The 25,988-nt window shown below is 41.2% G+C and overlaps 1 protein-coding gene across 1 annotated transcript in view; it reads right to left on the bottom strand.

Annotated features, from left to right (window-relative positions):
- The window catches only part of SLC9A7 (solute carrier family 9 member A7), a gene marked incomplete at its 5' end in the record, with an annotated part of 55,967 nt that extends 34,906 nt beyond the window's left edge, over window positions 1-21,061 (bottom strand). The window contains 10 exons of the mRNA XM_081081793.1: window positions 1,784-1,897; window positions 1,990-2,078; window positions 2,273-2,397; window positions 3,977-4,150; window positions 4,694-4,799; window positions 13,958-14,070; window positions 16,007-16,083; window positions 18,745-18,822; window positions 20,758-20,957; window positions 21,040-21,061. Coding sequence (XP_080937919.1) covers window positions 1,784-1,897; window positions 1,990-2,078; window positions 2,273-2,397; window positions 3,977-4,150; window positions 4,694-4,799; window positions 13,958-14,070; window positions 16,007-16,083; window positions 18,745-18,822; window positions 20,758-20,957; window positions 21,040-21,061 — 1,098 coding nt within the window. The remainder of the gene's footprint in view (window positions 1-1,783; window positions 1,898-1,989; window positions 2,079-2,272; window positions 2,398-3,976; window positions 4,151-4,693; window positions 4,800-13,957; window positions 14,071-16,006; window positions 16,084-18,744; window positions 18,823-20,757; window positions 20,958-21,039) is intronic.
- Between the last annotated feature and the right edge of the window lie 4,927 nt (window positions 21,062-25,988).

Here is a 25,988-nt window from a genome sequence, read left to right as displayed (position 1 = left end):
GAACTGTACTGTGGAAACCAAAGAATTCAGGGAAACCAGTCATTCGTCACTTGCTGAATTTAGAACAGAGCCCAACAGAGAGCTCAACAGAGAGTGCACACAGCCCCCATCACAGAAGGAAAGCACCGTGGGAGCCAGAGGAACAGGAAGCTTCCGTTTCGGCAAAGCACCAGCTGCCACAGCTGCAGCTGTTTCAGACACAAGCACGGGCAGAACTATCTTCTGCCTTCTCCGGGGTAAAGCACTGACTAAAATTTTCTTCTTTTGTGTTTTGTTTTGAACAAAAGGAAACAGGTAGTGCTTATAAAGCCCATTCTACTCCAGAAGCCATGCAGAAGTCCTCCCTGGTAAGCAGCCTTCAGGATTCACAGAGGACCTGGCTGGCCCTCCTCCAGGGTCCTCATCTGTAAACAAGGGCTGGGCTCTCACTATCTCTCACAGGATGCCGTGCTAGGAATACAAATCAAAATGGCATGCAAGGTCTTTCCTCATCAAGAAAAACAACACTGATCCCTCAGACTTTTACCTGTTGGATTCTTAAAATATATTGTTATTGATTTCAGAGAGGCAAGGAGAGGGAGAGAGAGATAGAAATATCAATGATGAGAGAGAATCAATGATCATTTGCTCCTGCACGCCCCCTATTGGGGATCGAGCCCGCAACCTGGGCATATGCCCTGATGGGGAATAAAACCAGGTCCTCCTGATTCATGGGTTGATGCTCAACCACTGAGCTACACAGGCTGGGCTTGCTGTTAGTTTTTTTGACAGTCAATTCAAGAAATGAACCCCAATGGAAGCAGATAACTCTCTAAGTGCAAGGATTCTGATGTAGCATTAGACCATCACCACCATCTAGCTGCTTGCTGAGTATCACTTATTCCTGCACAAGAAATAAAAACTGAGAAGAAAAAAAAAAGGCTTCTTTTTTGCCAGCATCCCAAGACCTAAGGATATCCATGAGGCCTTGAAAAAAGCAAATGTGAATGCCCAGCAATAGAGAACTCCTGCTCGGGATCTGGCAGTCCAGGCTGAGCTGGATTGCTACAGTTCCAAGCCTCAGAAAAGTTTACCCGAATGAAAACAACAGGGTCTGAGGCCAAAGCCCTCAGCTGTTGATCTACTGCTAGGTATTCACATCCTCCTCACTTGAGAGAAGCTAACTCTCAAAACTGTGTCTCTTTCCAGAAAACTGCGCTCCCAGTAGCACAAAATGAAGGACCGCAGTGTTTTTCCATTTGATCTTTCCTTCCTCTCCCTTTTCTCTTTCTGGGGAAAAAAAAAAGTCTTTTCCACGATGGTATGTTAAAGCTTGGGTAAAAGCGTGCTTATTGCCTACGAGCTCCCCTGAGCTGCCAGGAAGGGCTGCCATACCGGTGTGCAGTCAAGAACAAGAGTAACAACCTTCAGGTTTTCCAGATGGGGAACCTCCCGGATTGGAATTCACTTGGCAAAGAAATAAAAATAGTTCTGGGGACAGACATGGTTGCCTACTGTTAGATCTGCTAAGAAGGGCTCTTTACAAAACAAACTGCTGCCTGCCAAGCACAAGTGTAATAGGAAGGCCATCTTACACAGAAAATGCAGAAATCCACGCCAGTCCTTTAAAGCAAACACATTCAGCTTTATGAACCTTGTAAGCCTTCTTTTTTCTCATCATAAAAATACCTGAACTCACACTGGCTCAGCCACCCACCGCAAACAGACATTATTACTATAGCTTCCTCTGCAATGGTGGCGTTTCTGTCTAGAAAATTGTGGAACCGGAAAAAAAAAAGGATACAAAAGCTCCAATGATGAAAATGGGGCTGAAAACGTGCTTCTGGAAGGTAAACAGTGCCAGGCCCATGTAGGAGAAGATGAAATTCTCTGCCAAGAAGTGTAACACCTCAAAGAGCTGCAGGGAGAGGGAAAAGGAAGCATTAGACCTGCGGGTCCCCTCCCCTTGTCGTCACAGGGAACTTGTGAGGACCCAGGACACAGGCTCACCTGCTTCGTTCGACTTCTTGATTCCACCGACAGGTTGTTGTAGGTGTAATGGGCTTGTGTGATTCCACAGAAAAGGACAGCTACAACACCTAGCAGGAGAGTGTGGGTTCGTTTTTTTTAAAGCAAAGGAATAAAAGGCAGCAGGAAAAATCCCTGGTGAAACCCAAAGTGAAGATAGGCAAGCCCAGCAGCCCCAAGCCGCTGCTCTTGAAGAATTCTTCCCTCCTGCCAAGCTCCCAGATACAGTGAGGGAAATGGTGGCCCCAGGGCAGAGAAAACCCACCTGTAAACCCGCAGGCTTCTGCCAGGAGGAAGGTGCTCCAGGACATGAGGAAGAACAGCGCAGTCTCCAGCAGGGGGAAGCAGTGCAGCTTGGTAAACTTGGTCACGTCAGCCCCTGTCAAGGAACTCATCTCCAGGAACACATACCAGAGTCACCAAGAATCGCATTCTATTAGCCCAGGATCCTCTTTCTAGGGGCCTTCCTTTCCCCTCAGCTCTTCTTTTGGGGGCCCCAAAGGTGCTGCTTGCTTTTTAAAGGAAGAAAAATCAAGCTTCCTAGGAGAATAGAGGTTACGAAGGGCTGGGAAAGGGGGAGGATCCTGTTTAATGAGTACCCAGGTTCTGTTTGGAATGATGAAAAAGTTCTGGAAGGAGATAGTGGGGCTAGTTACACAACATTGTGGTTGTACTTAATGTCACCGAAATGTACACTTAAAATAGCTATAAGGGCCAATTTTATGTTATATACATTTTACCACAAATTTTTAAAAAAAGAGTAATGTCTGGGGGAATGGGGGGGGGGAATGTGGGGATAAGGACACACATGCAATAACTTAATCAATAAAAAAATTTTAAAAAAATGAGTAATGTCAAATCCCAAACACCATCGAGGCAGGGGAGGGTGAGTGTAATGGGGAGAGATCAACCAAAGGACTTATATGCAAGCATATAGGCCTAACCAATGGACACGGACACCAGGGGGGTGAGGGCATGAGTGGGGGGAATGGGGGGTAATGTGGGGGGGGATAAGGACACATATGTAATAACTTAATCAATAAAAAAAACATCCATAAGTCACATGGGCCAGCCAATAAAAAAAATTAACAGAAAAGGGGGAATTGCACAGTGTGAATTTGATCTCAATAAAGCTGTTTTTTGTTTTGAAATTAAGCTTTCTAAAGAAACTGCAAATGTGTTTTCTGTGCCCCTCGCAATGCCCATGGCTCTGAAAGGCACAGTCATGGCCTGAGGTTAGGTCTGACAGTGGGGGGAGTGCCCAGGGATGGCTTGGGAAGATGAGGCTGTGAGACCTTGATTTCTGCAGGGCAGAGCTAAGCCTAGAGTTACACCGCAAACATTTCCGCATCCCCTTAGCTAGGCCCTCAACTGTCATGTGTTTTTGTAATGTTCTTATTGATTTCAGAGAGAGGAAGGGAGCGGGAGAAGAGTATTAGAAACATCAATGATGAGAATCATTGATCAGCTGCCTCCTGCACGCCCCCTACTGGGGATGGAGCCCACAACCCAGGCATGTGCCCTGACTGGGAATTGAATCATGACTTCCTAGTTGAGTGATGGCGGACCTTTTGAGCTCGGCATGTCAGCATTTTGAAAAACCCTAACTTAACTCTGGTGCCGTGTCACATATAGAAACTTTTTGATATTTGCAACCATAGTAAAACAAAGACATATTTTTGATATTTATTTTATATATTTAAATGCCATTTAACAAAGAAAAATCAACCAAAAAAAATGAGTTTGCGTGTCACCTCTGACACACGTGTCATAGGTTTGCCATCACTGTCCTAGTTCATGAGTCAATGCTCAACCACTGAGCCACGCCAGCTGGGCTCGACTGTCATGTTTTACCAAAGTGACATTTCAGGAGCCCCCAAACCCCATTGGAACAATAGATGTAAGACTCATTTCTGAAAGGAGGAACTGACAACTTTCTTTTTGCAAGTGTAACATCACACAATCATACCCAGGCAAGGGCAGAAAGTACAAAAAGGATATTAGAGCGGTCACAACACCAGTCACAGCTCCCATGGTAAAAGAGCCACTAAATATACCTAGAAAAATGCCAACTGACTTAAAAAAGGCAGCAGCATCAAAGGCATGAGTATTCAGCCCTGCTGGCTGGTAGGCAACAATAGACCTGGAGTTTAAAAAGAAGAAAAAAGTGTTAAAAGACTGCGCTGGCTTTACACCATGGTACCAAAAACTATCAACAAACATAGATATGTACAGTCCGCCAGGCACTCCCTATGGCAGCAGTTCTCAACCTTCTGGCCCTTTAAATACAGTTCCTCATGTTGTGACCCAACCATAAAACTATTTTCATTGCTACTTCCTAACTGTCATGTTGTTACTGTGATGAATCGTCATGTAAATATCTGATATGCAGGATGGCCTTAGGCAACCCCTGTGAAAGGGTCATTCGACCGCCAAAGGGGTCGCGACCCACAGGTTGAGAACCGCTGCCCTATTGTGTCTTCAATAACTTAATCTGCAGTCACCATGCTACGCTGGTACAACATTCTGATTGCTGACGACTGGACAAAGCAATGTAACATTATCCATCAAGCTGAGAAACCTCATTTAGAAAAACACCCAATTCAATAATTTAACACTTTTCAGACGGGCCTCTGAGCATTCAGGAAGCCAGTCTCTCCTCCCGGGCAGACACAGTGTTACTTACGAGGACAGCACAATGGCAACAGCATCGTTTAGGACGCTTTCTCCAAACAGAAGCGCATAGAGGTCCACGTCTGCATGTAACTCATTAAATATCGCCAGTACAGTGACTAAAAAGTGAGCAAAAGCACATCAGTTAGTTTCTGTTTCTAACCTTAAGCCATCGATGACAAATTTATAGAAGCAATTCTTATGTTCAGTGGGACAGGGCAGTTTGGAGTCAACGGCGCGTTGTCTGTCTATGGCAGAAGTGAGGATGGCAATCTTCCTAATCAGGATGAGTGGTAAGATGATGCTGGGTTATAATAACACTGCACTGAAACACTGCCCTTTCTACTGGAAGCCCGTCACACTTTGAAACAACCTCTATTACAGAACTTTAAAATACATAATCACAATTGCCCGGCCAGCATGGCTCAGTGGTTGAGCGTTGATCTATGAACCAGGAGGTCAGGGTTCAATTCCCAGTCAGGACACATGCCTGGGTTACAGGCTCGATCCCCAGTAGGGGTCATGCAGGAGGCAGAAGATCTATGATTCTCTCTCATCATTGATGTTTCTCTCTCTCCCTCTCCCTTCCTCTCTGAAATCAATAAAAATATTTTTTTAAAAAGTACATAATCACAATGAATACGATTCGGTTCTACCATTGGGCAGAAACCTTATTTTATTGACCACTGTGCTCCCAGAGCCCAGCAGAGGGTTAGGGAGCAAGAGAAGGCTTTAATGATGGTTTTTAAAATATGTCTTTGTTTAGGACAGACTATACGTAATTACACTTCTCATAGTCTCCATATTTCTTAAGTGTTTAAAAATCAGCTAGTCTCCAGACCAGCAGTTCTCAAACTTTTGGCTTCGGGACACCTTTACACTCTAAAAAATCACTGAGGCCCCAAAAGAGCTTTAGTTTTATAAGCTACCAATATATACTGCATTGAGTAAAGCAGAAAAAAATATGTATTCATTTAAAACTACTAATAAACCTATTATGTGATTACATATTTTAATAGAAAGCAATTATATTTTCCAAAGCAAAAAAAAAAGTGAGAAGAGAGCCATTGTTTCATATTTTTTCACACCTTTTAAAATCTTGATTAATGTAAGACAGATGGTTCTTATCTCTGTTTCTGCATTTGATCAAAAGATAGTCAATATCACACGTTAATACAGCCTCAGGAAAACCCAATTCACTGTATACTTGTTAAAGAATGAAAGTTAAAATGACTACAAACGTATTACTATTATTTTTACATCAGTGTTGACCTTATGGACCTCCTGAAAGGGGTTTGGACTTTCTCAACTTTGGTTCCGTTGACATTTGGAACTAGAAAATTCTTTGTTGTGGGGGGCTGCCTTGTGCATTGTAGGACAGTTAGCAGCATCCCTGGTCTCTACCCACAAGACAGAGTAGCACTGTGCACTGAGCATCTGGATGCCTGATTGTAGTAGGAGCCTGGGCACCAGCTCAGGACTGTTAGCCAAGATAAACAGCTATTTGTTTAAGCTGGTATTGCCAGGTTTTTCTGTTATTTGCAGCCAAAAGCATCACAAACTGATACAATTAGAAAAATAAACCAAACAAATGTTTAGCTTAGTGAATTATAAGCCAAACCATTCATGTAACCATCATTCAGTTCAAGAAATGGAACTTAGCCAGCTCCACAGAACTCCCCCATATGCTCCATCCCAATCTCAAACTCTTCCTTCACTCAAAACTAATAACCATTAACCTGATTTTATAGTAATTGCTTCCTTTCATTTCCTTATAGTTTGGCCACCCAATGTATATTCCCTGACACTATCGTTTGGTTTTGCCCACTTTAAAATTTATTTTTTAAAATATGTACTTTTTAACATCTCTTTCACTTCACGGGCCCCCCCTCCATTCCTTTTGGCTGACTCTCTTTTCATGATGTCCTATTGTTAAGTCCTCTCACTTTTAAATTTTCTAATAATGATACACACAGTTCTTTCATAACTTCTATCATTTTTTAAAATTTCCCTTAGGTTCTGTTGAAATATTAATAATGTTTTGTCTGCCTTGGGACCCTATTTTTCTGGTATGACTCCACTTTCTGTAACTTGATTATTCAGAATGATTACCTTCATTTTTCTGATTATAATATGTTTGCAAGAAGTTCAACCTCAATCCATTTCTGCTCCTCATATTAAATCAGAGGTAGGAGGCCCAGCGTAGATTTCCTTGTTTCATGGCTCTAGGGCTCCCTCTTCTGGTTTTACATTGAAGTATTAAAAACATGGCCTTTGGGTGTAGCCACATCCCCAGCACTCAGATCTACTTAATCTGCTCTCCTCCACTTTCTTGGCTTTCTTTCTCCTTCAAAGCCCCATCAATCGAGGTCCATGGTCCTAGCAGTTCATGTATAGGGAGTGGCTTCCAGATAGATCTTCCCTGGGTATTTTCTGAGAGCCCTGGGGGCTCAGGTCTCTCCGAAGTCTCACACCTCCTCTAGTCTCCTTGCCCACACCCACCAACTGAAGCCCATAAAGTCCCTCCCAGTTTTACTGTTGTTATCTAACATGCCTATGAAGTTGTTTACTCCCAGTGGGGACCTCTCATTTTGAATGTGAATACTTACAGGAAATTTCTGGGTTCCCTGACAGTTAAAATGGCCAACAGCCCCCTCCTCTCCCCTCTGCTTCCTCAACACATCTGCTGCTTCTAGCTCTAAGTCTCACTGCTGCTGCTGGTTTTACCCCACCAATGGGTAGTTGTGAATTCATAAGGCTACTCTATCAGGTAGTTGTGTAATGTGGGTGAGACACATCCAGTCTGTTAAAGGCTTGACTAGAACAAAAAGACAGTAATGGAGAACTCAATCATCTCTCTGCCTGGCTGTCTTTCAGCTGGGATGTCAGTCTCCTCCTACCTTTGGACTTGGACTGGAACTATAGCATTGGCTTTCCTGGTTCTTAGGATTTAGGACTGCTGATCCTGGGACTACTCAGCCTCCATAATTGCATGAGCCAATTCCTTATAATTTCTCAATTTCAATTTCTTTCTTGCTCTCTCTCTCTTAAACACACACACACACACCACATACATCTCCTATTTGCTCTGTTTGCCTGAAGAACCCCAACTAATACAAAACTCTACTAGCTTATCATTACCGTTGACCCTTAAACAATGTGGGGGTTGGGGTGCTGACCCCCTTGCACAGTCGAAAATCCATATAATTTTTGTCTCCCTCAAAACTTAGTTGTCCCTCAGTATCCACGGGGACTTGGTTCCAAGATCCCCTGTGGATATCCAAATCCAAAGATGCTCAAATCCCCTATATAAGATGGAGTAGATCAGTGCCTTCCACATCTGCAGACTCGCAACTGTGGATTGAAAATAGTACAAGTATTTATTGAAAAGAAACACGCATGTAAGTGGACCCATGCAGTTCAAACCTGTGTTGTTCAAGGGCCAACGGTATATGACAAAAGAGTTGTCTTGTTTGTAACCCAATGTCAAAGAAAAGTTAATAATGATAATAACAATTATTAAGGATTTACCATGAAGTAGGCACTATGCTAAACATTTTACAATCTCACTTAGTCCTCATAAAAACCTGTGGGTAGCACTATCGTTTCTCCCAACTTAGAGAAAATAAATCAGGCCTTGTATAATGGGCCACCTTCTACTGCAATATCAAAATTCCTAAGCTTGGCCAGTGTGGCTCAGTGGTTGAGCATTGACCCATGAACCAGGAAGGTCATGGTTCAATTCCTGGTAAGGACACATGCCTGGGTTGTGGGCTCAATCCCCAGTAAGGATCATGCAGGAGGCAGCCAATCAATGATTCTCTCTCATCATGGATGTTTCTCTCTCTCCCTTCCTCTCTGCAATCAATTAAAAACACATATTTTTTAAAATTTCCTAAAACCTCAACAGTTGAACCCAAGAATAGTTTTATCCATTACTCATACGACATGTCCACTGAGTGCTGGCACCAGAGGCCTCTGTTCACATCAGTCATTCAGGGACTCAAGACTGATGGAGGCTAATCTCCACAAACAGAACACAGGGCTGACAGCCCAGGAGATCTGGGACCCAGGACTTTATGAGTCAGGGTCCTGGCAGGAAACAGATGGCACACCCTCAAATTGAGCAATTTGAGGAGTGTTTAATAAGGGATTATTTATAGAAGTGTGGGGAAAGTACAGGAAAACCACAAGGGAGAGGGCAGTACTTGAGGCTAAAACAGGGAGCTTTATACCATCCCTAGGCCAGAAGGGGCCAGAGAAGGAGTGATTGTCAGGACCAGGAACTCTACAGAGATGGTTACCTGACAGGAGCTATGACCTTTGATCAAGGGATGCAGCCAGGCCTCAGGGACCCTGCATTTCCACCTTCCTTCCATCCTCACACTAGTGCTCCCCTGTGGATGAATCAAATGGGAAACCAGAGGGCAAAGGAACCTCTGAACTCTTCCATACAAGTCAGCCGCTTGGCATGGAGAAGAAAGTGGAGAAGGGTGGCGAGTAACTCTAGAGGGGCACACGGAGGCATTCAACACAGCCACCCACTAGCTATGAGAACTCAGCACAAAGCAAAGTCTATAGATTTTAGCCAAGTGAGGGTTTGAGCTACATGATTTTCAAAAGCTCTTCTGACTTTACTATTTTCCTGAAATACTACAATTATTAGTTGTTAAAAAAGTATAGTTAACTCATATATCCGTGACAATGAAGGCTAGCTTGAATAATTAAAACAATTAACATTTATATAGCACTGATCTGAATCTGACTGCTCTGAATTTTATTTCTCATTCCTCCCGCCAATCACCTTATAAAACAGGACAGAGCCTGGCTGGTGTGGGTCAGCGGTTGTGTGTAGACACATGAACCAAGAGGTCACAGGATCCATTCTCTGTTAGGACACATGCCTGGGTTGCGGGCTCGATCCCCAGTAGGTAGCATGCAGGAGGCAACCGATCAATGATTCTCTCTCATCATGGATGTTTCTCTCTCTCTATCCCTCTCCCTTCCTCTCTCTCTAAAATCAAGAAAAACATATTTTTTAAAGAAAAAAAAACAGGACAGGAACTCTGCCCATTCCCCCCCACCCCTGGGCAAGGCTGAGCCCAACCAAGATTAGGAATATGAGTGCTAACACCAGGAAGATGACTGGGGGGGGGGGGGCGGAGGATGGAAGACTGGGTAAGTGACTTCTAAAATGGGGAGTAAACAGACTCTTCCACCCCCAGCAAGACCTTTGGAATCAGAGAACAGGGTCACATCAGCTGTTTCCAACTGGATAAGAACAGAGAAATTAAAATGGACTGATGACTACAGGTACAGCTATCTAAAAAGCACGGGAGGGGAATAATAAAATAGCAGATAGGGGAAGAAGGAAGTATCAAGAGCCTTAATTTGTTCATTCAACTAACTTTCCCTGAACACTTCATCTGTGTACTAAAGAGCACTTAGCACTTGCGAACATTCAGTACAAAGAGGTAAGAATTGTGTACAAAGTAGACGACTTAAGAGCTGTGGGAGCAAGTAACTGAAAGAATGAGAGAAGAACTAGGCAGGTGGCAGATTTGAACTGAGTCAAAAAGGATAAAAGAAATACTGACCAGCCCTGGCTGGTTTGGCTCAGCAGACAGAGTGTCAGCCTGTGGACTGAAGGGTCCCAGGTTCAATTCTGGTCAAGGGCACATGCCCAGGTTGCGGGCTCGATACCCAGTTGGGGGCATGCAGGAGGCAGCCAATCAATGACTTTCTCTCATCATTGATGTTTCTATCTCTCTCTCCCTCTTCCTTCCTCTCTGAAATCAATAAAATATATATATTTTTAAAAAGTGATAGTTCCTCCCTTCCTCCAACTGGTGGGCGGAGTATGACGTAACCAGCAGCCCGGAAATACCTGAGTAACTAACCAGGTACCTTATATGGACTATACATTGGACCACCAATCCACGCCTGCCAAATACCCTAAGCCCTTGTCCTATATGGACAATGCAGTAAGCCACCAATCAGTGGGCGCTGAGTACACTAAGCCCCCACCCCTTCCCATTCCGCCCCCCAAAAGGCGTGCCCACCCCTGCACGTGCTGCTGTCCTCCCCTTGCGAGGCAGCCTGGCAGGTGCTTCTCCTCTAATAAAGCCTGTAGTCCTGGTTTCGGCCTCTGTCTGATTTTTCAAAAAGAAATACTGACCAGCCTGAGGGATGACACTAGAGAATTACACTTTGACACCAATCATAGATTTTGAAACCTGTGAGTAGGCTTGATTGACTCGAGGGGTATAAAAGTGACAAAATTAAAATGAGAGGAGTCACTTCATAATGGTTCATAAGAAGGAATAGCATTCATTTTCTTTGGTAGCTGCCTAAGAATACACTATGGATTGGAAATTTCATTTTCTTTCCTGAACTGTGGATCCATCTAAAGGAACAGTCCACAAAGATGGCACATGGCACCCATGACACGTAACCACAGAATGGAGAGGGCTCCTAGTCACAGAACAGCTTCCACCATTCCACACATGTGGTATCTTCTTCAATAGGAAGACCAAAGACTGGTGTCTCAAGCCAAGTACAGAGTAATCAGAGACAAAGATTTTTGTTCTTTCGTATCAGTCAATACCACTACATATCCCAATGCCAGAAGTTTTGTTTGATGTACCAGACACGCGAAGTCAATTTGGTCTTATGGTCCCCTCTAACTTTATACTTTAGTTTTTATTGGATGGTCCAAGTTTTCAAACCGATTTTTGGGAAGCTGGTAAAACACCTTTAATTTTAAAAAAACATTCTACATTTCAGAAAGATTTCCATTAAAAAGCAATTAAAGTTAATATCCTCATGTTTATTAAGATTTAACTTTCCATTTCCTAGAACTTTCAATTTATATCAAACCCTTACTGTGCCAATCTTCACAGGCAAGAAAACAAACAAACAAACAAACAAACAAACAAAAAACAAGGTGTACCATGGAAATGTCTGCTATTATTTTCCACCACAGGATGGACACAGTAAAGTGGCACAAATAATTACAAAGATAATCTGGAAAAATAAGCCTTTTAACCAATTAAATGAAGCAACACTAATAGCTCAGAAAACATAATTTCAGTAATCTTTATGTTACACTAACCTCCCTTTGCTTGTTGGTGATACTAATATATTTTCAGAGAAACAAAGACCTTTCCTAGACTTATGACGAATCTATTTCATTTTTAAAAATATTTTTATTGATTTCAGAGAGGAAGGGAGAGGGAGAGAGAGACAGAAAATATCAATGATGAGAGAGAATCATAGATCAGCTGCCTCCTGCACGCCCCACAATGGGGATCAAGCCTACAACCTGGGCATGTTCCCTGACTGAGAATCAAACTGTGACCTCCTGGTTTATAAGTCGACACTCAACCACTGAGCCATATCAGCTAAGCAAGAATCTATTTCTTAATAGACACATTTGGAGATAGTCACAGACATTACAGTATTAAAATAATAAAGCCACTTTCAGAATGCTCTTTAGAAACGTGCTGGGGTTAAGAGATGACCTGTTATTTATTTTTTAAAAAGCACACGAGGAAAACAGAGAAATCTGTGCCTGATTCAGATGTGGCTAGAGACCAATATAATTAGCAGGTGCTATGCTCAATGTTTTACATGTGTTATGTCATTTAATCTTCACAATAGCACTAGAAAATAGGTACCATTATTCCTACTTCATAAATGAGGAAACATGACACTGATAGGCCACCAGCTCAGTGACTGGCAGGACTTCATTGAAAACCTCTGCCTACAACTCCACATCCCACATTCTTTCCACAAACAAGGGTGCTTCAACCAACCAACTCTTCAATATAGATACTTACTAGTAGAGTGTTGGGAATAAAATATGGTGATAAGAGGGTCAGTGGTTTGGGGAACATTGAGATTTTTCAGAACCACATAACTATCTAGAGCTGTGCTATCCACGTGTGGCTACTTAAATTTAAATTACAAAATAAAATTTAAAATTCAGTTCTTCAGTTGCACTATCACATTTCGAAAAAGCCACATGTGACTACTGGCTACCACAATGGACTGGGAAGGTTACAGAACATTTCTACCGTTACACAAAGGTCCGTGGATAGCACTGATCTAGAGAACCCCCAAGAGGCACGGTGAAGTAGGAGGGGAATTTAGTATCTTTAAGATCTTTTCTGACCAGAATGTTAGAGGACATCATAGACCTTTCCATCCCCACTATTAGGACAGGATCAGCTTTTTCTCCGTAAATTCTTTCCCTAAAGTGTACCCTCAAGAGTTGACATTAAAGGAAGGAATAGCTGTAACTATTTTATGCAAACTGATTTAATTATGGGTTCTGACTTGGAGAAGAGAGGTTGTCTTGTTTTATCTTTCTTGTTTGTTTTTGAGCTGCAGGGGAGGAAAGACATATAATAAGAACTGGTATAACTCTTAAGAATTGGTTTAACTAATTCTAGACTTGAAAAATACAAGGTAAGAAATTTATGTATAAGAACTACATCACAATGTGAAATCATGCAGGAACATTGCACGAAAGGAGTTTACAAATTAAATTACATTCACTACAGGTATCATGTACATTTCACAAAGAATAACTGTTATTTAAACCAAATGATACGTTTCCTGAAAGGCAAAAGCACAGCACTGAAAAAGAAGGTAGGCTATGTATAAAAATTATGAACAAATTGGACATTCTCAAATGAAAGACAAAAAGGTAATACAGGTGAAAGCAACCCAAGTGCCCATTGGCAGATGGACGGCTAAACAAAATCCATATAATGGAATATTATTTGGGCTTTAAAAGGAAAAATTCTGGTACATGCTATAACATGGATGAACCTTGAAGATGTTATGTGAAGTGAAATAAGCCAGTCACAAAAAGACAAATACTGTATGATTCCACGTATATGAGGTACTTAGAGTAGTCAAACTCACAGAAACAGAAAGTAGAATGGTGGTTTGCCAGGGACTGGGGGAGGAGGAAATGGGAAGTTGTTTAATGGGAAGTTTTGAGTTTCAGTTTTACAAGATGAGAAAGTTCTGGAGGTTGGTTAGACAACAATGTGAATACACTTAACCCTACTGAATTGTACACTTAAAAATAGTTAAAATGGTATATTTTGTTCTGTGTTTTATCATAATTAATTGTAATACTAACAATAAGGAAAAGTCATCTCTGTTAGACCACTTAGTGGTCTCTTCCTCCACCATTCCACTCTGAACTTTTTAAGATTTAATTAACGAAATGTCATAATGAAAATGCCAAATATGCAAATACCTGGGTCAGTGGCAGAGATAATTGCTCCAAAAAAGAGACAATCTGTGTAGTAAAATTTATCCGAAAGCTGTCCCACCATCTTCATGAGCTTCACCACACCATACATGAGATTTCTGTACGGAGGGAAGACAAACTATGTCAGAGAGAAAATTAAAGAGAACTCTCCTAAATGAGTAACCAAGCAAATATGCAAGCAGAGTAGTACTAGAATATTGTACTTCAAGAGTCATGAAAACATCAGGCAGCTGCTGTGGTTGGACACTTACCAGAAACATGTGCAATACGACTTTGGCACCAAGTAATTATTTGCAGTTAATGTCATCTTGCTGAAACATTTGAACATCCCATTTGTTAAAGTTGTGCTTATTTACAACTATAAAGTATGCTCCTCAATTAGCAACAAAGGCATCTTAAGCAATTGAGTAATAGAGAAGAAAGAGAAAGAACCCTGCATAATATGTAATAAATTGCCATAAAACTCACAGGATTCTAAGATAGTATGTTTAAAGTCATGGAAATGAGTGGACTGGATGAAGCTGGAGAGGAAAAAAATGGGTTAGCTACAAAGATTCAAGTGATCAATCTTTTCTGCCAAGAATTATTTCAAAGAAGGGAAAAGAGGCACAACTCTCTAAATATCCAATTAAAATATCAGTGTACCCATTGGCATATCTGGCATTCCATTCGTTGCATGGGTTTGGCAGGCCAGCAGGAGCCCTCCTTATGCTACAGAATGTGTGACCCAAAAGGGACCACCAAGTTCAGTATTACATTTCCTACAGGACAGCTTACAAATTAGGATGAGTGAGGAGTGTTAAAAGGCCTAGTTCTCGTTCTTTTCTCTCTCTCTCTCTCTCTCTCTCTCTCTCTCTCTCTCTCTCTCTCTCTCCCTGTGTGTGTGTGTGTGTGTGTGTGTGTGTGTGTGTGTGTGTGTAATGGCAGCAGCTGCAGGAGTTACAGGAATAAAAATAACCACAGAATAGGCTCATTGTACCATAAAGCCAATCCTCTGATAATAAAATTCTTGATAGTCGGAACCATGCCCTTGCTTGTCTTTGTATCCTGGGTGCCTAGAACAAGTAGACTGACTAAGCTAGGAGCTCAAGAACTATTTGCAGAATTTAATCCTTTTGAGAATAAGTAAGTATAACTTAATGTTTGCTTACTTTGTGCCAGGACTGTTCCAGAAACTTGAACAGTTCTATTTCAACTTATAGTAACTCTGTGATACAGACTGGATTTGCCCTTTGTTGCTTACCAAAGGCTTCTTTCATCAACCCTTTCAATATTTCCTGAAACCACACCTTTCTCTTTATTTCCTTCTACCGCAAGCTTAGACATGGTTACTAGACTTCTCTGCAGCTTTTCCTCCCTCTTGCCTTCCATCATCACCAATGTTTGTTTTCTGAGCACTTCCTTATTTTGTGGCATTGTAAGATTCTCCATCCTTCTCTTGTATATTTGCTGCCTCAGCCCTAGAATCAGCCATTTCTGCAAAGGGCCCTGATTCTTTTTATTGAAGAATGATATTAGAAACCAAGACCTGGAGACTAGGTATAATTTTATTCCATTTTAATGAATCTTAATTTTAATAGACCTTACATACCATTATCATAAATGTCAAAATACTGCACTCTGGTGATTGCCAGCGGCTGGGTGGTGGGGAAATGGGGAGATGTTGCTCAAGGGTACAAACTTCCAGTAATAAGGTGAATAAGTTTGGGGATCTAATGTACAGCATGGTGATTATAGATCATAACGGTGTAACATATACTTGAATGTTGATAAGAGAGTAGGTCTCAAATGTTCTCACCACAAAAAAAGGTAACTGTGACAGGATGGAGGTGTTAGCTAATGCTTTGCTGGTAATCATTCTGCACTTTATAAATATATAAAATCAACAATTTGTACATCTTAAACTTACAAAATGTTATGTGTCAATTATATCTCAATTAAGCTGGGGGAAAAGACTGGACTCTGTGGACCCACGTAGAACTCATCTCTTTGGAAAAATGTGTTAATTAGGTTACATGGCAAAGAGTCCCTTACCCGATAATGAAGCAGGAAACAGCAGTCCCCAAAAAGGCATAGGCCAGAATAGACCCAAGATTTCTGAAAAAGTGTCTCTGAATAAAACAGAAAAGCAGGAATCACATTGTGATTTTTGACAGTAAGCATTAGAAACACATTAAAATTCCCTAAAAAGTGAAACTTTACTTATTGCTTCCGTTATATCAAGTCATAATGAAAATTACTCCTGAATTTGCCCTTGAACATCATGGTTTTAAAATATCCTTTGTCTTACCAATCACTGATCAAGCAAGCAAAGTCATAGTAAATTTCAGACAAACCACTGCAACTAGTTATATTAAATTACATTGTGTGTGTCTGTGCGCACGCATGTGCATGTGTATAAGCAGACCAATTATTTTAATAAATTTAACCCAAACCATTTTACTCTAGTGATTCAGTTATTCACTTCCAGTTCTGGCAGAACCTTAGAAGATCATTACAGATATAAGTTTGAAACTAATAAAGCATGAAAGTGCCACCTAAGGAGCTTTCTGCTTGATTCAGTATCAGAAAACAGAATGTCCTAAGTATCAGCTCATGGCATCTGTGGTGTCTCCTGATGTTCATCTGGATTAATCTTTAGAGCCTGGAAAAGATAGATGTGAAGAAATGAGAAACAACTAATTGTAGTTAAAATGGGCACGTTTTTGCTCTAGCCAGTTTTCTCAGTGGTTAGAGAGTCAGCCCACGGACTGAAGGGTCACAACCTCGATTACAGGTTCCATCCCAGGTCCCGGTCAGGGCATGTGCAAGAAGGAACCGATGGATGTGTCGCTCTCATATCAATGTTTCTCTCTCTGTCTCTCTCCCTCCCTTCAAAAAATATCCTCAGGTGAGGATTTTTTTTAAAAGGATGGGCAAGTTGATAGATATGTTCATATACTTACATGGGTACAAGATATAGCAATTATTCAGAAAGGGGTGGCAAAGCTGTAATTCTCTTAATGTCTCTGTACATTTATTGGCTCCCTTAAAACACATGCGCGCACATGTGCGCATACACACACACACACACACACACACACACACACACACACACACACACTGTACTTCTCATTAAGCCTGTGGAATATTTTGATGGGGAAAATCCATGTTCTTGCGATCCTGAGCCATGGCTCTTACTCTTCAAGGCATAAATTATTTTCATTGGACAATCAGAACTACTTAACAAAAACAGATGAACAAAATCCCTCCAAACACCCTAATTAAACAGGGGCCAGGAACACTTTATCTTAAAATTTAAAGAGGCAGGAGTCCAGGCATGACAGCCGAGCAACATCAGAGACAGACAAGACACAAGAACTCAGCCTGGATCGAGAATCCATCATGAAGTATAGCCACACAAAAGGCTGCGGGCATCCTCTGGCCTGTGTTCCAGACAGAGGATCTGAGGACTTGGCTTTGGTCTTCCCCAATGCTTGCCTCTCTTTGAGGCAGAAGAAGGTGTCAAGGAATGCCTACTGTCCTTAAACCACTGCTCAGAAGAGAAGCCTTCAAAGACTTGACATTCCACAGTGATCAAATGAGGGTGCTGCCTGTATATATTATGGACAGATGATGTTTGCCTCTTAAACTAGTCATTTTATTGCATGGGTAGATTCATGTAAGCACCACTGCCATCAAAACACAGAACTGTTGTATCATCAGAAAAATCTCCCTCATACTCTCCCTTCATAGTCACACACATCCCCTCTCACTCCCACATCCCTAATCCCTGGAAACCACTAATCTGTTCTCCATCCCTATAATTTTGTTATTTCTAGAATGCTACAGAAATGATATCATACAGTATGTGACCTTTTGTGATTTGATTTTTTTTTCACTCAGCATAATGCCTTTGAGATCCATACAGAGTGCTGTATATATCAATAGTTTTACTGCATTTTATTGGTAAGTAGTATCCCATGGTATGGATGTTCATTTAACCATCCACTTACTGTAGGACATTTTAGTTGTTTCCAGTTTGAGGCTATTACAAATAAAGTTGCTATGAATAATCACATACAGGTTTTTGTGTGAATATAAGTTTTCATTTCTCTGGGATAAATCCTCAGGAATAAAATTGCTGGGTCCTATGGGAATTTCAACTTTAGTTTTATAAGAAACTGAGGAACTGTTTTTCAGAACGGCTCTGCCATTTTCCATTCCCACTGGCAATGTATGACAGTTCCAGATTTTAAAACAAAAATGAATCACTGATGATGAGTCAACTATAGTCTCTGAGTGGGTACAGAACACAGTAATAAGCAATCTGGGAGAAGTAAAAAACTAGAAAATTATGCAGGTGAATTAACACAGAAATCCCCATACTTTAAGAAATACTGGCAAAAAAATCATACTCCTTACATAATTTAAAGCCTTTCTACCTATCAAGAGAAACTAAAGCTTTAAAGCAAGCAATAACATTATTAAAAGATCAACCAGCAAGAAATCTGTTTGTCGTGGGAATTCTTTCCATAGTTTCCATAAAGTAATTGGTACAGGTACACCAGACCCACTTTGTGACATTACCTTATAAACCACACACACGTGTACTATTATGAGCAATAGTTTGGAATGTGTTTACAGTATGATATATTTCATTTTTCAACTATACAAAGCTTTTGTTTTTATGATCATTTGCCCCAAGAATGTCATTATGTTGTTATCTGTGGATAATTTATGACTATTTTTAAGCTTGAAAAAAAAAAGAAATACTGGCAAAAATCTCTTACCTTCTTCAAACTGTATCCAGCATGGAAAATAATTGGAGGCAGCAGAATGTTGAAAAAGACCTCTGGGTCAAACGTTACCTAAAAGTTTAAAAGGAAAAAAGCCCATTTTTAGGTTAATACCAATTGGTGCTATGATGTTTGCTTGATATTTTAAGCCACTGGCTAAAGTGTGAATAGTTAAAGCCCGTGACATAAATGTGGAAAAGCATGAGCTCATCACAGAAGAGAAGCCATAGCTCCCCTGTGGGCTAATGTGTTCTTGTCCACATAGCACTTCTGAGTTCTACTCTTGCTCTGCTGTTTAATACATACTACTATACGATAGTACAGTGCAATTTTGAGACCTCAGACAAAGCTTTTGGTCAATGTGTTTAAACAAGAAAGAAAACATCTTGATTTTTAGCAAACCTTTATGAAGGCTCAACTGCAATAAAAGATGCAGTCATCATTCTTATTAATTTTATGGATCCTCTCACAGAATCATTTATAGACATAACGCTACCAAATTTAAGTCTCTTTTGAGTGGCCAGCCTTCTGTGACACATGATGTGGCCTAGATCAAAGTCTCCAGCGATGCTAATGGTTTCCTAAACATCAACATAAGTTCAGCAGTTCTAAGGGGACTAACATTACCTGTAGGTTTGATACAGGGAAATCATTGTGAAATTATTAGACATCAAAGTCTTATCACATCCAGAAAACATAACCATTCTATAAACTTCCTAACTCTTTAAATAAAAAATTTGTTCATTTTAGTAGATCATTTGTCTCTTATTTCAATTAATTATTAAATCATTATAATTATTAAAACCAAAGTTAGCATTTCTCTTTAGAAACGGGAAATGTTAACCAGTCTAATGACAAAGAGAATGGTTCTCTCAAAATTATGTTTTATTCTATCTTCTTGCTGAAGGTAAGAATAGTCTGAAAAGCAGGGACTGTCCAAGTGAGAAGGGGATTTGGACAAAACCTATGCAGTATGAGGATACTGAAGGATACTGGGGCCAAAGAGAGTGGCACTTGCTGGAAGTCACCACACCCAGTAATGCATGAAGCAGCACAAGGGTTTCTTGACTCCCACAGCATCCCATGCAGGCTTATGAAGGGTTGAAAGAAAAGAGCGCATTAGAACTGCCATTTGGGACAAGGAGAAGATGGGCATATTGAATGCTCCAGGTTGAGAATAATTTTCTTTAAGGATTAGGGTAGATCTGGAGATCAATAACAATTTAATTTTTGGAGCACAGGCTATACTCTGTGTTTGACTGCAAGCCTTCACACACATTAATTAGCCTTATTCCATATTACAAGGAGCTCCCACGGGTTGTATCCCCCAGACTTTATCCAGAAGCCTTCCTGCTGATAAGCCCAGGTCTATAAGGTACTAGAATATATGAGGATAAATACACATCTTTTGCTTACGCTGAAAATCACCCAAGTAAGGAGATACAGAATCCTTTTTCCTGTGGAGTATTTTAGCTAGCCCCAACATCAAATGAAAACCAATGTTTGGATTCAAATTCTAAGAAATATCCTTCCTCTGAAGAATAAGCCATTGGCATCAATCACCAATGAGAGGGAATTCTCATTCAATATTTATAGGATATGACCAAAGAATCATGAAGAACTCAGAATTATACTTCTGAATTCTGAATAAACAAACTGAAACTGAAGCCATTCTTAAGAAAGAAACAACCTCATCCCTAAACCATAATAAAAGACATAGTAAAGAAAAGATGGGGATTGGAGACACAAGCTGAATGGGGATGTACAAACCCACCACACCCATCAGTGTCCCAAGTCAGCCACTGAACCTCGCAAAGCTGAAAGGCTCAAGTTCAAATATGGTTCTTTCTCCTCTTCATTATAACCCCAAAGCTTCCCAGGAAAATGGAGAGGCAGGGATGCCACCTATGCTCCAGGAGTTTAAAAGGGTTTCTCTCCATAAGATCAAGACAAAACTGGAAGTCAAAAACCACGTCAGACAACAACCACTGAGTGTCCCCAGCTCACCTTCCTCAGCATGTCATTCTGCTCTACACTGTTGAGCTTGCCGGGGCTGATTTCTCCTTTCAGGGTGTATTCAAAGAACTTCCCACTGACATTGACTAATAATGTGCTGAAGGCCCTGTCTTCCTGAGTGCAGCTGAGGGACTTGTCATGGCCACTGGTGGCAGGGGTGCCGTACCTCAGGATCACCCCGACGATGAGCCCTGAAACAGAGTGGGGAAAAAACACACATGAGGCCTGTGAAAGGACAGAGAATGCATGGAAATGATGGCATGGGTGATTTACAACTAAGCAACTCAGAAGTCATCTTAAAGCTCAGGCACCGGGTATGTATTGTAGGAGCAACTGCACAATCCTTTAAAAGGGTTAACCATCCCTCAGCCACCAGGAGGACAAGGTAGGACAGTATCTTTCATGGTTATTATGGCGATGAGTACTTTTTAACAACTGATCGCATGTCATTTCTCAGGCTTTTAGTGAAGGAAGATGGGATGATAAGAAGCAATTTTTTTTTCTGCCAAGGGTAGAACCTCTGAGCTCTTGATTTGCACCAGCAACAGCCCTCAGGCCAGTCCAGCTGCCATCTGCCGACAAGGACCGGGCTGCACTGTAGGAATTTCTAGTTGTAACAAATACAATATGCTTTGCCACGTACCAGAGGAAGAAGATAAAAAGAAATGTTTTGTTTAGGTCATTTCAAGGACTAGGTATCATGGAAAAAGTAATTACATCCCTTGGGAAGCTAAACACCACAGTGCACATTTTTGCAGTTATGATCCAAGGACTATGCACTATGCAGTCAACTTCCAGGGCCTGTGGCTATGATACAGATAACATAATGACCTGCAAGTCTTTAAGTCTCATTTCTCCTTAGTAAGGTTTTTCCATTAGGAATCCCCCCACACACACACACACACACAATAAAGTCGTATATAAGCATTCAATTCCATGAGTGAGAAAGGAATGTTGTTCCCCTGATCTTGGACATGAGTCACACATGCCCAAGGAAAAGTGAGTGAAATGTGGAAAAAAACCTCACACACCACAAATAACCACCACTTTCTACATTTCTCTCTTAGGAGGAAAAATTCAGATATCTCTCTATATTCAGTTCTTTGCTAGCAATAATAAATATGGTAAAATGTTCCCCTATGCCATTTTGCCATTGAAGGAGAAAGTTACATGAGAAAAAGGTAAGCGATGTTTGCATATTCTATGTATATGTTTAATGTCTCTTATCAGCAAGATATATGAGAATTCACAAGGCATTGTTGAATAAACAATATACAAAATCCAGGAAAACCTTATAGTTTTAAGCCAAATTCTGCCTCAGTATTACATCATCATCATCATCATTATTGACCTGTATTAATAGATACTTGCAGTTTGCTGCCTTTTGTGAAAAAAACAAGTTGTAAAATTGTATTCATATTAAAAATCAGGTTCTTAATAATATCAACTTAACATGAAATAATTTTAAAACCTTTAAAAGAATATAAAATACACCAGACTTTTTAAACAACATGTTGGTCAATACCAAAAGGAGTTGTCATTAGAGAAAAACAATTAAAACCCCATAATGCATGGATTTAAAAAGCTGTGGTACATCTACACAATGGAATATTATGCAGCTGTAAAAAAGAAGGTATCTTACCCTTTGAGACAGCTTGGAGGGATCTGGAGAATATTATGCTAAGCGAAATAAGTCAGTCAGAGAAAGACAAGAATCATGTGATATCACTTATATGTGGAATGTAATGAACAAAATAAACTGATGAACAAAATAGATCCAGAGACACAGAAACATGGAACAGCCTGATGAATCTCAGAGGGAAGGCAGGGATAAATGCATGGGTGCAAAGAGATTAACCAAAGAATTTGTATGCATATATGCATAACCCATGGACACAGACAATAGGATGGTGAAGGCCTGAGGGGGGTTGTGGGAGTGGGAGGGAGGGGGCAATGGGGAAGAAGGGAGTATCTGTAATACTTTCAATAATAAAGGTAAATTTTTTAAAAAGAAGATAGTGAATTCCAAAGCTGCAAAAATTCAAGACTTTCTCAATTTAAAAAAATTCAATACTGTTTTGACTCATGGGTATGAATTACACATGGTCTGAATTAGTCTGTAACTTGCTTTTCTTCACTCCACAATATGCTTGTGAGCATCATCCATATTGACACGTGGCTTTGATTCATGTGGTCTCAGCACTGCGCTGCACTTCAACATGTAGATATCTTTTCCTTCTGCTTCTCTATCCCAACTTCCCGAACAATTACTTCAGATTATTCATCCTTTGGTTCACCAATTCTCTCTTCAATACTTTACCCTACTGGTTGGGTTTGTAATTTCAATGATTAATTTCTTGAAATTATATTGGGTTCTTTCCCTAATATGCCTGGCTTTTTGTTTGTTAACTGAACCTGAAGTAAGAGGTGAATATATTTACAATCCTCAGCTCCACTCTCTGTGGCTGCAGCTGACTTATTCCCATGTACTTCACGGGATGGATAACAACATTATTATGAAAGGCCTAAATGTCCCTTCCAAAGGGTACTGGCTCAATAAATTGTGGTCCCCTCACATAACAGAGTCTGTAGCCATTATATTAAAAAGAATACAGCAACACTACTTCCAATACATTAAGTGGGGGGGGGGGGGGGAAGCAAGGTGCAGAACCAGTTGTACAGCATTTACCTTTTGCCTGGGGATAAAAAGAAAATCGATCTCAGGTTTATAAATGCAGCAAAACTCTGTGGAAAGATTTACCCAAGAAAGTGTAACAGTGGCTGTCTCTAGGGAGAGGACTTTCATGGCTGGGGGGTCAGAGGAAAGACAGGACTTAATTTTCATTGTTGAGCCATTTTAGTTCTACACCATCCTATTAAAAATAAAACTGATAGCCCAAGAGCTGCCTCGAACAGACTGTGAAACTACAGCAGGGAGGCCAGGGAGGGTGGGAGGGTGGGAGGGTGGGAGGGGGGTGGGTAAGAGATCAACCGAAGGACTTGTATGCATGCATATAAGCATAACCAATGGACATAAGACACTGGGGGGTAGGGGAGGCCAGGGGATTGTCAAGGGCAGGGGGGGGGGGAGGAGACATATGTAATACTCTTTGTAATACTTTAAGCAATAAAAAATAAAAAATAAAAAAACTGATAGCCCAGCCGGTGTGGCTCCATGGTTGAGCATCAACCTATGAATCAGGAGGTCACAGTTGGATACCTGGTCAAAGGCACATGCCTGGGTTACAGGCTCGATCCCCAATGGGGGGCATGCAGGAAGCAGCTGATCCATGATTCTCTCTCATCATTGATGTTTCTATCTCTCTCTCCCTCTCCCTTCCTCTCTGAAATCAATAAACATACGCTTTATAAAAAAATTTTTTTAAAAAAACTGATAGCTAAGTACTGAAGCCAGGTCACTTCCTACCTCCCTGCTCTTGCTACTCACTGTCAGGTCTGTCTCCCAGTCCCTACTCTCTCTCCTGCTCCCGCCTCTACCCCCACAATCAACCTGGTCGGTTCCTATTCACCTGCAGTACTCAGCTGAGTCATTGAACCACTCCTTTGTCACTTAATCACTCCTTCCTCTGTGCTGTCAGGGCCCACACAACTGTTATTGTGTGTCCTCCCCACGAGATTGCAGGCTCCACTGGCCACAGCACAATGTCTGGAACATGCTCATTACTCAATTAATGGTTGCTGAATGAAACCATGAAAATAAAAAAAACTATAATCCAACTACAAATCATATTAATAGATTATACTCATATGGAAGTGTTAGTTCTCTAAATTGTGAACATAATGCCTTCCCCCTCCCCATTTATGTCTGGGTTTTGGCAGGCAAGAAAACAGTATCTGGAAAGATCAGAGCTTTGTGTTTTTGATGCAATTCGTTTGAGTCATGAAACTGGTGTCTGCGAAGTATCCAAAGTCAATAATCAGAGTCAACATTAATGACATGAAAAGAAACACACCATATACCCAGCAAAACCTTTTACATGTCTATGAGGACAGAATACAATATAATTGCTCACTGGTTTTAACTCAGCTCAGCTCAGCTCAAAATCATATCATATTTAACAGCCTACTTGATAAAACAAAGCACAGGGTGGAGAAGCTATAATCCAAAATCTGTTGTTAATCTCTCTAAGTCCACAAGTTGGTACCAAACACATTTACTTTTTTTTAATTGTTTTATTGCTTAAAGTATTACAAAGGGTATTACATATGTGTCCTTTTTTTCCCCCCACCCTTGACAATCCCCTGGCCTCCCCTACCCCCCAGTGTCTTATGTCCATTGGTTATGCTTATATGCATGCATACAAGTCCTTCGGTTGATCTCTTACCCCCCTGCCTCCTGCCCCCCAACCCTCCCCGGCCTTCTCGCTGTAGTTTGCCAGTCTGTTCGAGGCTGCTCTGCCTTTGTATCTATTTTTGTTCATAAGTTTATAATGGTCTTTATTATCCATGAATGAGTGAGATCATGTGGTGTTTTTCCTTCATTGACTGGCTTATTTCACTTAGCATAATGCTCTCCAGTTCATTTACTCTGCCTTGCAGGAGGGGAGGGCTCTTAGCTGCCTGCTGAGGAGACTGTGCTGGCCAGGTCACAGCACCTGCCCTGAGCTTCCATACAAACACCCCTGCCCTTCCAGGGAACACGTAAGTAACAAAACAGCCAGTCAAATCGTGACAAGCACCACAAAACAGAGGCATAAAAAGATGGCATAGCCCAGCTGGCATGGCTCAGTGGTTGAGAGTCGACCTAGGAACCAGGAGGTCATGGTTGACTCCCAGTCAGGGCACATGCCCAGGTTGCAGGCTTGATCCCCAGAGGGGGGTGTGCAGGAGGCAGCCAATCAATGATTCTCTCTCAGCATTGGCCTTTCAATCTCTCTCTCCCTCTCCCTTCCTCTCTGAAATCAGTATATATATATAATCAATATATATATATGGTGGCATAGTCCAGCCAGAGTGCCTCCTTTGTTGAGAATCGTCCCCTGCACTGAAGGGTTTCTGGTTCCATTCTGGGTCAGGGCACAAGCCTGGTTTTCAGGTTTGAGTCCCTGTCAGGGCGAATGCTGAAGGCAACTTATTGGTTTCTTGCTTGCTCTCACTCTCTGTGTCTCTTTCTCTCTCTGTCTTTTTTTTTCTCTTTCCTCCCTCCCTCCCTCTCTCCCTCCCTCTCTCTAAGCATGTTCTTGGGTGAGGATTAAAACTGT

This window comes from Myotis nattereri, assembly GCF_964212035.1.
Source record: "Myotis nattereri genome assembly, chromosome: X".
Lineage (NCBI taxonomy): Eukaryota > Metazoa > Chordata > Mammalia > Chiroptera > Vespertilionidae > Myotis > Myotis nattereri.
The sequence above is the reverse complement of the archived record's forward strand: the minus strand, read 5'-3'. Positions and strand labels throughout refer to the sequence as shown.